At 40.9% G+C, this 14057-nt stretch overlaps 1 protein-coding gene across 1 annotated transcript in view; it reads right to left on the bottom strand.

The window, feature by feature from the left end:
• Gnai3 (G protein subunit alpha i3) overlaps positions 1-14057 on the bottom strand; it is a 39476-nt gene that overhangs the window by 7891 nt on the left and 17528 nt on the right. Inside the window, exons 2-5 of the mRNA XM_021157518.1 lie at positions 9966-10008; positions 9713-9854; positions 4416-4573; positions 1095-1223 (exon numbers count right to left, since the gene is read on the bottom strand). Of these exons, the coding sequence (XP_021013177.1) occupies positions 1095-1223; positions 4416-4573; positions 9713-9854; positions 9966-10008 (472 nt within the window). The remainder of the gene's footprint in view (positions 1-1094; positions 1224-4415; positions 4574-9712; positions 9855-9965; positions 10009-14057) is intronic.

A 14057-nucleotide genomic window follows, 5' to 3' on the forward strand; every position in this document is an offset into this window, starting at 1 on the left:
TTTTTTTGGTTTTTCGAGACAGGGTTTCTCTGTGTAGCTCTGGCTGTCCTGGAACCCACTCTGTAGACCAGGCTGGCCTCGAACTCAGAAATCCGCTTGCCTCTGCCTCCCGAGTGCTGGGATTAAAGACGTGCCCGGCACCAGGTAACTTCTTAAACACTGAACACACACTAAAGGAGAAAAGGTTACTGCTGACCTCAAAGGTTACAAACACAGAAAAAAGGAACCAAAACCAGTTTTAGTATTTTTTTAAAGTCTACTAACAAAAAGAAGAGCAGAGGCTTTTTCTTGGAATTGCTGGTGCTATGAAAAAATTCTCTGCAAACACTAGAATGTCCTTTACTGTCTATGTCATCATCACCTCTCTAAAACACCTCAATCCCAGGCCTATTTTGCCCTGCACTACAAACTTAATTGAGCATGATGCTGTGCATGTACAAACCCAAGGCCCCCGAGCTTAGCTCTGGCCCATTAACCTTAACGGGAAGGGGAGCCGTCTGAGAGGAGTGGTACTGCTAAGAAATAGTCCTGTTTTACTGTCAGCACATCAGGATGAAGCCATCCATACGTTATTGTCTACCTATTTAGTACGTTCTGATCCTTCTAGCAATAGTCAATACCTATTTGGCAACTAACAAAAACGTGCTGAAAATGTAAACAAATACAAACTGATAATTGTATAATGAATTCTAATGGTAGGTAAACTATTATTTAATTTTACATTTAATTTCCTCTAAATACTGATGCTATCTGGAGGAGAAAAATAAATAAATGTGTGGGGTGTAATCAGATAAAACATTAAGCTAATGGCTCTTAAATATTAAGTTTCTAAACCAAGGAACACTGCTTACAAAGATCTTACCCCCAGACAGAGAGGCTAACTAGGGGGAGTCAGTAAGCCAGGCATGTGGTATCCACCTGCAACCCCAGCACTCAGCAGGCAGAGGTGGAAGATGCAAACTTGAGGCCACCCTGGTCTACACAGCAAGAACTAGGTCATCCAGGTTTACATTGTGAGATCTTGACTCAAAAACAAAAGCAAAAAACTTTTGGTTCTTTGTGCCAGACCCAGGCAGGAACAGGCTATGACTTACTTGAAGTAGAGTTCCTTGAAGGTGAAGTGGGTCTCCACAATGCCTGTAGTCTTCACTCTTGTCCGAAGAACATCTTGTTGAGTTGGAATGTAGTTGGTCTGGGATATTCTATCCAAATCATTTAGGTAGCTAAATAAAATGCATATTGGTTTTTACTTGGTAAAGTCAACCATGGACATGACAAATCAACAGACTAAACTAGCAGCTTGGCAAAAGTTAATTCTGGGACTGGCTAAGTACTGGCACGTGTGAGGCCTAGGTTCAATCCCAAGTGCCAACAAACAACAAACAAAGGTACCCTGAAACTCACTGAAGGGCAGAAAAATATTAAATCTTCAGTATCATACAATGAGAGAAAAAAGTGAATCAAGTATAGGGAAGTTAATAGGTTCTACGTAGACACAGTAACAAGAATGGTTTCAAATATACCGCAAAAGCAAATTTTAAAAACATGGTAATTGTATTATTGCTAAAAAAAAAAAAAAAAAAAAATCTGAAATCTAATATGAAGTGAGCTATGCACTATACAGCAGAAAAAAAAAAAACAAACTGGGATTGTGACAAAGACCTGTAACCCTGGACCCCATGAATTCCAGGCAAGTCTGGGCTACACAGCAAGACCCATATGAAAATAGAATAACAAAAAGTTAAAAGTTCTTGGATACTTAAGTTTATGTCAGCTGCATACATAACTATCTGACAGCTTCTTTTTTTTTTTTCTTTGTTTGTTTGTTTTTTATTTTATTTTTTTTTTGATTTTTAATATTTTTATTACATATTTTCCTCAATTACATTTCCAATGCTATCCCAAAAGTCCCCCATAGCGCCCCCCACTTCCCTACCCACCCATTCCCATTCTTTTGGCCCTGGCATTCCCCTATATTGGGGCATATAAAGTTTGCAAGTCCAATGGGCCTCTCTTTCCATTGATGGCCGACTAGGCCATCTTTCGATACATATGCAGCTAGAGACAAGAGCTCCGGGGTTCTGGTTAGTACATCATGTTGTTCCAACAATAGGGTTGCAGATCCCTTTAGCTCCTTGGGTACTTTCTCTAGCTTCTCCATTGGGAGCCCTGTGATACATCCAATAGCTGACTGTGAACATCCACTCCCGAGTTTGCTAGGCCCCGGCATCGTCTCACAAGAGACAGCTATATTTGGGTCCTTTCAGCAAAATCTTGCTAGTGTATGCAATGGTGTCAGCGTTTAGAAGCTGATTATGGGATGGATCCCTGGATACGGCAGTCTCTAAATGGTCCATCCTTTCATCACAGCTACGAACTTTGTCTCTGTAACTCCTTCCCTGGGTGTTTTGTTCCCAATTCTAAGAAGGTGCACAGTGTCCACACTTTGGTCTTCATTCTTCTTGAGTTTCATGCGTTTAGCAAATTGTATCTTATATCTTGGGTATCCTAAGTTTTGGGCTAATATCCACTTATCAGTGAATACATATTGTGTGAGTTCTTTTGTGATTGTGTTACTTCACTCAAGATGATGCCCTCCAGGTCCATCCATTTGGCTAGGAATTTCATAAATTCATTCTTTTTAATAGCTGATTAGTACTCCATTGTGTAAATGTACCATAATTTCTGTATCCATTCCTCTGTTGAGGGACATCTGGGTTCTTTCCAGCTTCTGGCTATTATAAGTAGGGCTGATATGAACATAGTGGAGCATGTGTCCTTTTTACCGGTTGGGACATCTTCTGGATATATGCCCTCTGACAGCTTCTTAAAGAATGATACTTGATGTGAAAATGAGAAGAACTACATTCAGTGAGAATATAGGTGGATATGTGAGTATAAGCTTATAAACCCAGAACCTGAGGATGCAGAGGCAAGATGCCACATGTTTGAGACAAATCAGGAAGATACAAAGTTTCAGGCCAGCCTGGGCTATGTAACAAGACCCCATTTCAAAAAAAGGGGGAAGAGAGTAGGGGAAAGACAAAGGCTGATTCCAGACCCAAAAAAAAAAAAAAAAGAAGAGCAGATGCACTACTTTAAGTGTGCCATTCAGATCGTCTACAAACCAAATACCACCATTAACATAGAGTTGAGCTTGGATGAACAGTGACAGAGGGACCCAACTTTATAAATAACATGTAGTTGGGGGAGTCAGAGCTTACTCAATGGATGACAGAAGAAATGATTAAAAATTTACCTCTGGTGGCCACTGAATTGCTTAAACTACCAGTATACGCACATAAAGACAATCTTAGTTTTAAAAAGACGGCAAGAATCCTTTTATTGTTTGTCAAATTATTTCTACTGAAAGAGTAAAAGTAAGCTTTATAAATAGCATTTATATATACCATTTCTTTTAACAATTGTGACAGAATGAAAATGGGAAAATATAAGGCTAGAGAAAATACCTTAATAACCAAAAGTCCTTTATCTTGATTGGGGCAGGGGGTGGGGGGGCAGGAGGTACAGATGCCAAGTACTCACCAGGTCCCCCAAAAAGTAAACTTTAAAAATACAGCAATGAATATATAAATGTGTGCGTTTGAAGACAGCTACAGTGAACTTATACTAATAAATCTTTGGCCGGAGAAAAGTGGGGTTGGCTAGAGCAAGCAGAGGTCCTAAGTTCAATTCCCAACAATCACATGAAGGATCACAACCATCTGTTCAACTAAAGTGTGTACTCATATACATAAAAAAAAAAAAAAAAAAAGGTTAAGTGTAATGACTACTACCAGAAAACCTCACAGTACAGCAGTACAGAGAGTATAAAAGGACTGGCACACCCGTGGTGGTGCTGCACATCTCATCCTAGCATGTAAGGCAGGGCAGGGGGATCTCTGTGTGTTCTAGGCCAGCCAGAGTTACACAGTGAGATCCAGTCTCAAGTACAATAATAACTAAGGGGTGGGGCAGCTCTGTGTGTGTGTGTGTGTGTGTGTGTGTGAGAGTGAGTAGGGGGCGTTACCCCTCTAGCTATCAGTGCTTTGTCCTATACGGAGAGCATCTAGATGTCTCAACTTTACTTGCTTATTATAAATAGATGTCTGAGATAACCTTAAAGTGAGACAACTGTAGCACAGGACCCTACAAACTTTTGGACATCAGTACTTAAACATTTCCTTAAGGATAGGCAATGAACATTCTCTAGAGTCACCAAAATATATATATATTTATTTATTTATTCGGGGCAGAGTTTCTCTGTGTAGCCCTGGCTGTCCTGGAACTCACTCTGTCGATCGGGCTGCCTCTGCCTCCCGAGTTCTGGGGTTAAAGGTGTGCACCACCACTGCTTAGTTACCAACTTATTGTCTATCACAGTTTCAAAGTAAAAAAAAAAAAAAATCACTTACTATGAAGCAGAATCATTGAGCTGATATTCCCTGGACCTGCTAAAGCATGCTTGCACCCCGCCATCTCGCCATAAACGTTTAATCACGCCTGCTAGTTCTGAAGTCATGACTCCTTCTTCAGCACTCCCAGCTAAAACAAATAACTGTCGGGCATCATCCTGAGAAAAACAGTTAAGACAGGGACAGATGAGTTCCCACTTCTTCAGACTAAATGAGTTTCATTTTTCACACAGTTATGTGCGCGCGCAGAATCATAGTTTAGAAGAGGTGCTATAGAGACCTTTCCTGACAAGGTAGCATGAGAAAACTAGCAACTAAATCCCCAGCCCACCCTCCCACTACAATTCTAAATACAGATAGCTGAATAATGATCTGCCTTCCTCTTAATTCTCCATGTCATACCACCATCCTCAGAAAAGGTCTCTTGATGGACTTGCAACCCTCTACCCTGATGACTTATGATTTATGACACTGGTGGGGTGGAGACTCTGCTCTGAGACAAGTATATGTAATAACGCTAAGGTAAGCCCTTACTGAGGACTGGGAGGATGGCTCAGGAGATAAACTGCACGCTGTGCCAGCATGAGGACCTGAGTTCAGATCCATGTACGAGCTGGATGCAATGGTACAAACCTGTTCCCTCAGTGCTGGGAAGCAGATAGAAGAAGGATCCTGGACATCCCTGGCCTGCCAATCTGGCCAAGGACATGCTCCAGACTTGGAGAGATGCTCTCCAAACATCAGGAGAAAAATGGTAGAAGGAAACACCTGAAGCCAACCTCCACCTTCCACACACTCATATGCCCNCCCCCCACATGTCTGAATTTTTTTTTTTTTTTAGATTTATTTATTTATTTTATGTAAGTACACTGTAGCTGTCTTCAGACACTCCAGAAGAGGGCGCCAGATCTCGTTACGGATGGTTGTGAGCCACCATGTGGTTGCTGGGATTTGAACTCTGGACCTTCGGAAGAGCAGTCGGATGCTCTTACCCACTGAGCCATCTCACCAGCCCCATGTCTGAATTTTTATTTCACAGAACTGCTGAAGGTGCATCTCAGTGGTAGAGCACTTACCTACTACTACATAGAAATGAAAAGTTTTGTACAAAAGAAGTAAGTCTAACCATGGCACAGGGACTAAAACATTAATCGAGTTTGAGGCAAAGGCTGTTCTTCCTTCCCCTTCATTGGAGACAGCAGAAATGGAAGAGGAAATGAAGGCATGTAAGAAGGAGAAAGCCTAGTAACAAGAATTGACCCCTTAGGGAAAATATTTAGTGTCTAGATTTCCCCCAAAGCAACACCAACAATGTTCTGTTGCGACAGGAGGAAGAGGTGCTGGAGGGGGAACAGCAAGAGTGACAGGATCAGAAGGGCATGACTCTCAGGCAGGAATTGTGGTAGTTTTCTTTATTTTATCCACGTGCAGTATTTAAACCTGAAGACAGCAGGGCAGTGGAGGCACACACCTTTGATCCCAGCACTCAGGAGGGCAGAGGCAGGTAGATCTCTGAGTTCAAGGCCAGCCTGGTCTATAGAATGAGTCCTGGACAGCCAAGGCTACACAGAGAAATCCTGTCTCAAAACAACAACAAAACTAAATACTGAGCTCAAAGATTTCGCTATATGAATCTAATATCTACCTAAAAATTAAAATAACTATACAGATGAAGTTTTTTTTAATCAGATAATATGCCAGGCAGTGGTGGCACACGCCTTTAATCCCAGCACTTGTGAGGCAGAGACAGGCAGATTTCTGAGTTCGAGGCCAGCCTGGTCTACAAAGTGAGTTCCAGGACAGCCAGGGCTATACAGAGAAACCCTGTCTCAAAACAAACAAACAAACACCCCCCCAAAACCCCAAAAAACCAAAAACAACAATAACAACAAAAATCACATAATACATAACTAAAAAGTGAAGGGAGAAGAGAATTTATATCTTAAGTAGTCATTAAGACAATGACCACTAGCAAGCAAAGGCACTGTGGAACACAGATGCAGTACCACCTACCTCCCACCCACAAAAATCACCATGCTGCATTCAAATTAACTTTGCCAAACTCTGGCATCAATCAAGGCTCTGTCCAAACTTTCTAGTAACACTGTGGCTCGTCTTGTAGCAAACTCCATGTGTGATCAGTATTTCCTCTCCCTCTTGTTTCTTTCTCATTGGTGTGGGAGGAGTGAGTGTTGTATGTATGTGTGTATATATGCACACTCAGGTGTGTACACACAAGAGAGCCAGAGAAAGAAGTCTGACGTCTTCTAACACTCTTTGCCTAATTCCCTTGAGACATTGTCAACTGCCCCACGGTCTCTCACTGAACCCAAGGCTTGTCATTTATCTGGACTGTGTAGCCAATAAGCTCCCAGGATTTGTCGTCTCTGTCTCCTAGTACTGAGGCTACCGCTGCATACCTGATTCTCCTTTAATGAGGGTACTTAGAGTTTTAACTCAGTCCTCATGCTTATGTAACAAGCGCTCTTAGCCATAAGCCACTTTCCCAGCCCCTCTTATCATCATCATCATCACCATCACCATCACCACCACCACCACCACCATCACCGCCACCATCGTCTTTTTAAATAAAAAAGCGAATGATTAAGAAATGGTTAAGCATTAAACAAACTGCCCAAACCACTAAATGACAAATACGATATTTTCCACATATTGTATACTGCTTTATCTAACATTTAAAACTACACAGATCCTGAAATTTGACCTATACTTAAGCAGGTATACAAAAAATTATTTGTTTCTTTTTTTTTAATACCATGTTGCTCAAATTTTAGAAACTTGAAAATCCAGGGATTATTAGCACATACTGACACCGCTCTGAGTAGAGTTTTTAGAGAAACATTTTCCCCTCCTACTTCACTGCTCATCAGCCTGCCCTAGCGTCCTCACAGTAAACCTGCTCTATAGACTTAGAGTCCCCTCTTCACAACAAACTTCATACTTCTACACTTTAGCAGAGATGAAAGAAAATGGTCTCCTACTCTGCTCTACTCTTTTCATTCTCTTAGCAACCATTTAAAACTAGAGGAACAGAATGATAAATACAAATATAAACCCTTACCTAGGAGAGAAAAAGAGTTTAAAACTTTACACGTTCCTTCTCAGAGTAGGCTGCATAGATGCTGTAAAGCTAGGTGACTCAGGAGCCCTGAGAGGGACTGAGAATGTCAGGGCCATCGGGTGACAGGAGTACTGATGATAATAGCTGTGTCTGTGCGTGAACATTAGCATGTGTGTGGAGCAAAGGACAGTCTCAGGCACTGTTGCTAAGGAGCCATCTGCCCTTTGGTTTGTTTGTTTGTGTGAGACAGGGTCTCTCTTTGGCCTGTGGCTCAATGATTCAGCTGTCCAGAAAGCCCCAAGGATCCTGTCTCTGTGTCCCCAGCACTAGAGAACACATGCACACCATGAGCACCTGGCCTTTTAGTGAGTTCTAGAGAACAAACTCGTGTTTTTACGCCAAGCCAGTGCTCCCGACTGCTCTAACTCTCAGAACCTGATGACATCTGAAGGAAGGAAATGAGTTGGGAGAGGAACGGTCGGGAAGCAGAGGTGAATGGAGGATGGGGACAAAATAAGGGGCAAAAGAAAAACATGTGAGAAACCAAGGAATAAATAACAGGAGAAAAAGTCAACAGAGAGAAGAAAAACGAATAAACACAGTATAATTAACCAATTATAAAATACAACCAATATTATAAAGAAGTAGTTAGGTGACATGAAGGGAAAAAAAAAACATAAAAGAATTCTAGTTCAAAGAAGTAGTCAGCATGACTCAAATGGGAAGAAGCTAAGATTTGACTAAAAATTAGATTTTACTTGAACTAACAAATTTCCCTAAGAATAAAAAACTAGCATGTGCAGCAAGACTACTGTGAATCCAAGTCCAGCCTGGACTCCTAGGTAAGACAGTCTTTAAAAATCAAAAACGGGGTATGAGGCAATGGCTCAGTCAAGAGCATGTTCTGCTCTTTCAGGACAGAGTTTGATTTTTCAGCACCCACACGAAGTAGTGTCAAACTCCCTATAATTCCAGCTCTGGAAAATCAAACACCTCTGGCCTTCAAGGGGATCCACACACATGCAATATGCACATGTGGACACACACATACACATAATTAAAAACAAAATTTAAAAAAGAGAAAAAGAAAAAAGGGGCAGGAAACAGCCTGAGGGCTAAATGTTGTCCACAGACTCACCCAGCACAGCTGAGACCGAGTACCATCCCCAGGAGGAAGAAGAGGCCCTGAACTCTGTTACGAGACAGTAAAAGTCACTCACATATCTCCCTAGTCTTCTTTTCTTACTGTTCTTTTCTCCCACAACCCTTAACTAGGTCCTGATCCCTTATTTCACCTCCAAGATATATTCTACTCAACAAGTCAAAGCCACAGCAGCTCTCTGAATATTTTCCTTTTCACTTCCCACTTATCAACCCTAACTTGCAGCTGATAAACCGAGCAGCTCATAGCCATCCCTAGGCTGCTCACGAGCACATAGGTTTTGTCTTTCTGGGCAAAGCCCTCCCCCTCCCAACCCCCTTCCATTTATTTCCCAGGGCACTTAAGAACTGCACCACGGAACATGGCTGGCACCCTTTGATGGACTCTATACTTCTCTAGCACGTTCTTGAAAATGAGCTGGAAACAACATAAGACCTCCTGTCTTCATTTTGGTCCTTTCTCCACTGGCTTCAAACATCCTACTTCACAAACTGCCCCAAAGTGTACTAAGTGTTATTAACTGACTTTTAAATTCTGATATATCTAAAGCATTAAAGAGTTATATTAGAGTAAGTAACAACCCAATTCTAATTGAACCCTGAATTCAATGAAAGACAGTGATAAGATATTTTGAACACCTAAAATCACCTCTAAAATTGGGATGTTAGTGTTTATGTCCTTACAGAATTTATTTTGGGAATTTTTTTCCCTTTGACCCCCTACAGCTCTGAAAGCAAGACTAAATATACAACATATACAACCTGTCTTTTAGAGTAACATTTAGCATCATCAACTACTATAAAATATATGTCAATGGTGTTGCAAAGGAAGCAACTGAACACAGCCATCACACAGCCCATCTACAGAATTCCATTTCCAGGGCTCTGCATGCGGCAGTAACTTACTGTCTCCTGAGTCAGACCTAACACTTCAAAAACAGACACACGGTATTTTGTTCCATTTTATCTTCTTGTTCCCTAAAACATGACACAAATTTGGCTTAACTGTGCCTACTGAAGAGCAGCAAGGGAAGAGGAAATGAGAAATACTTACTGCTCTGGCAGCTTCCCCAAAATCAATCTTCAACCGTCCCATGGCTCGTATGATTGCAATGATGGACTGAATAGTATTGCTGTAGACAACTACTTTATACTGTTTACATTCGTCCTCTGAATAGCCGTCCTCATGAATGATTCTTCAAAAAGGAGAAAACCGCAAGTCAATACCATGAATGGAAAATGAAAACATTATAAACTTTTTATGAAGAGAAGGAAATTCAGTCTTAGAAGGCCCTGGGTGAACTTACTTCATCTGTTTCACGATGGTACTTTTACCAGATTCTCCAGCGCCTAAAAAAAGCAAAACAAAACAAAAAAACAGATTTTGAATTTCTTTGTAATCAAACAGATGTGGAGTAAGCAATGCAACTAGGAAGTCTAGCTTAAGGGGATTCAGGTCCAAATGGGAATTTTGGTGAGCTTTCATGACTATTAGGAAAACTGGTTTTCAATTAGAGCATTTTGCTTTTGTTTAATGTTGATACCATTTGTGCAAAACAGACATTACTCAAGGATAGCAACACAAATATTTTTAGTAACATCATAAAACATGATATACTCAATGAACACAGGCAACAAATAGGCCTATGGCCTACTCATAGTTAGTAATTCTGTAACCTGCCATGGACCTGAAGAATATTCCATAAGCAACCCTCCTAGTCACAGAGCTAGAAAAGTTCCAATATCAGCAGAACTCTTGTTGCCTTTACCTTTCATGAGTCAGCTCTTCTGGGGGGGAGGGGGCGGATTTACACAGCCTCCTTTGATGACTGAAATCACTCTTAAACTAAAGATCAAAGGTCAAATAAACTTTCAGATCTTGACAGTCTGCCTGCTAGGTCTTCCCTGATTAGTAATTCTTCCATTTTCCAAAATGCCTCTTGTAACATTACCACTCTCCCCAGCATCAAATGCTACTTCTGACTCATAAATGACAGTCCTGCTCCTCCTTTTTAGAGAAAGTGGAAGGCAATCGGAGAGCACTACCCCACTTCCCATAACCAAATCTACTAGTCTACCTGTATGTATCTCCATTAACATTCTCTAGGTTCAGTGTCTCAATGCCCTTATCGCTCTGACTATATACTTAACTTCATTGCAGCTCGACTTGTAGCTGTTGCAATTTCTAGTGTCACCAAAGCATCACTATTTTCTCTTCTTACTCGGATAGTCTTAGCACACAGGCTGTTGTTCTACCATCTTTACACAACCCACCAGTACCATTCTTTGACATCCCCTTACACATTCACTTTCTTCTATCTACTATTCCACCTTCCCTGTGCCTCCCTTTTTAGAAGATCGATTGTGTTTATGGGGTTGGGGGAAGAGTGACAACTCACATGAACAGGTGTGGAGGTCAGAGGGCAGCTTACAGGAGTTGGTTTTCTCCTTCCACACGAAGGTCCCAGGGATCAACTGAGGTTTCAGACTAAAAAGCAAGCAACTCTACCTACTGAGCTATCTTTGCTGCCCCTCTCTGTGTTCCTTTATAGCAAAATTTCCCTAGCCTGTCATCCATACTTACAATCTTTAATTAAGAACCTCCAGCTCATAGCCACCACTCCACTGAAACCATTTCTAAACAGCTCAGTGGTTATTTCTAGGCCTTCCCCTGCCGTTCAAGACAGCTTTTTTCAAAGTTGATCTTTGTCTTTTTCTCTACATATACTAATTTAAGTTTATTTATTTATATATATGAGTGCTCTGTCTCCCTGTATGTATGCATGACAGAAGAGGGCATCAGACTCCATTATAGATGTTTATGAGCCACCAAGTGGTTGCTGGGAATTGAACTCAGGACCTCTGGAAGCACAACTCAGTTAACCACTGAGCCTCCTCTCCAGACCCTATGCTTTTTTCTAACTTGCCTAACTTGATGCTTTAAGGCACTATTCATGAATAAACGTTAAAGAGCGATGAGTAACGTGTATCAGGACATTCTAAGTATCTTGGTAATATGAACTCATTCAACCCTCACACCTCTGTAAGGTAGACCCTATTACCCTCATTTTATAATGAGATAAATAAAGCAAAAAGGTCAAGTAATTTGTCTAGTTATACAGCAGTGGCAAAATTGAAATTTCCACTCTTTCACTTCAAAGCTGGCATGTACTAGATTCCAAAACTTAGCTCGCCAACCTTGCTTTCCAGGGCTGACTTCAAACTCATTTCCTACCGTCTGTAGCACAGCAGATGTCCCAGAAGCATCTCAAACTTAATGCCCAACACAATGAATGACAGGTATTCATTCCCACTTCCACCTCAAACAAACCTGCTCTTCCCTCAGTCTCTCATCTCAGCAAATGGGACTAACATTTACCTAACTTGCTAAGGTCAAAAGTAGCAAGTGACATAAAAGGAAGAAAGAGGTGGAATAGGGACGCCAGCATTAATACATGTTAAAGACTAGTAAAATTTATAATCTTAACAGCTTGGTCCTTATACACTGGAAACCACAGTCTACCTAATACATGCAAAACTTCCATAATTCTTTTTTAAGATAGGGTCTAGCTATGTAATCTTGGAAGTATGAGAAGTCTATGTACACCAGGCTGGCCTTGAACTTACAAGGATCCTCTTCTTTTTTCTACCCAATAGTCCATTGGCTAGAATCACACCTATACAACACGCCTGCCTAGACCATGTCACAACACTGACTGGAGTTTCCACCTGGCCTCCATTTACACCCAAATTATAATGTGTGGCTAATAACGTCCAATACACTCTGGTCCCTGCCTACCTCCTCAGCCTCATTTCTTGTTGGTCTCTAGCCTAGCCTCAGTGTTCTTGTCAGACCAGCTTTTTTCTGTTTCCTCTAAGGTGCAAAACTGGTTCTTGCTGGGCTGGATTCTGACTCACAGTCTCCTGCTGGCTGACTGAAATAATGTCTGCTAGGTTTTCTTCTTCACTCACCTTCTGCCCTCAGAGCATCCCTGATGAAGTTACCTGAGCACTTCCCACCCTACACTGTCCACTCGCTTGCAGCACAAATCTTCACGGCACTCACTCACTTTCTGTCTCTTCACTGAAACAAAAGCTCTACCAAGCTGTTCTTCTCTGTATCCTGGAGTCCTCAACTGGACCCAACATCACTTAGTCAAATAATTAATCAAATAACTATTGAACACACGTGCATTTAATAAGCATGATAACACACTAAATATTTCTCAACTTTATCAACAAAAACTAGTTAAAGTAACATCTGAATATAAAAATTGAAGATAACTACATTCTTGCAAAATCAAGAAGTGTATCTATATCTTTATCTCTGTTCTTACTACAGAGTTGTAACTGGGTAGACTACACAGTTAATATTCAAGTAGCTGAGGGTCTTCTAAGACTGTCAAAAATATTAATTTCACTACTCATACCTAGAAAAGCATTTTAATTTGGGGGAAGAAAACAGAAATTCATGCTGACTTTTTAAAAAATTGTTAAATTCAAAATTCCCAAACCATTCTATATGAGCAATAGTGTAATGAAGTACTGGATGCTCTCCTTTAAATATTGAAAATGGTATTCCTACTGCTCATGTCAGACTGTTTTTTAAAAATTATAAATAAATCTCTTAATCAAGTCACAAATTTCTACCCATCTCATTTAATTCTACTCTTTGAAAGTGTTACATATCACACACACACACACACACAAACTCTACCTCTATTCTATTCTACACACCCTACCTCTATTCTATTCTATCTCTCTTATATTTCTCAAAGATTCTCTAAATAATATCATTCTGGGAGCTGGGAATACAGCTCAGTGGTAGAACACTTGCCTAACCTGTGCAAGGCCCTGGTTCCACCCTCTATTTTGTAAAAAGAAAATGTCTGTCTGCCCTCCCTTTTCTATTTTTCTTTTTTGTTTTTTTCAAGACAGGGTTTCTCTGAATAGCCCTGGCAGTCCTGGAACTCACTTTGTAGACCAGGCTGGCCTTGAACTCAGAAATCCGCCTGCCTCTGCCTCCCAAGTGCTGGGATTAAAGGCGTGTGCTACCACGCCCAGCTGCCCTCCCTTTTCTATTACTCTGTACTTCTCCCCTAGCCTTTATTAGGCACTCAGTCCATCTCATAAAGGAAGGCAGCTCTTATTGCCACAGGATTTGTTTTCAGCGTGTGTTATAGATATAAAGAGTGAATCACATTTTATATCAAAGGCCTTGGCCCATTTAATTTTCAGACTCTCATGAAAAGTGCCACCACCATTTTACCCATCTTCCAAGTACATTCTGAGACTAAGAGTCATTTGGATTTGAAATCCATTCATTATTCTAGATATCTTAGTTGTGATAAAACATCATGACTAGCATCAACTCTCGGGTCACACTCCATCACTGAGGA

Source organism: Mus caroli, chromosome 3, assembly GCF_900094665.2.
Source record: "Mus caroli chromosome 3, CAROLI_EIJ_v1.1, whole genome shotgun sequence".
In the NCBI taxonomy this organism is placed as follows: Eukaryota; Metazoa; Chordata; class Mammalia; order Rodentia; family Muridae; genus Mus; species Mus caroli.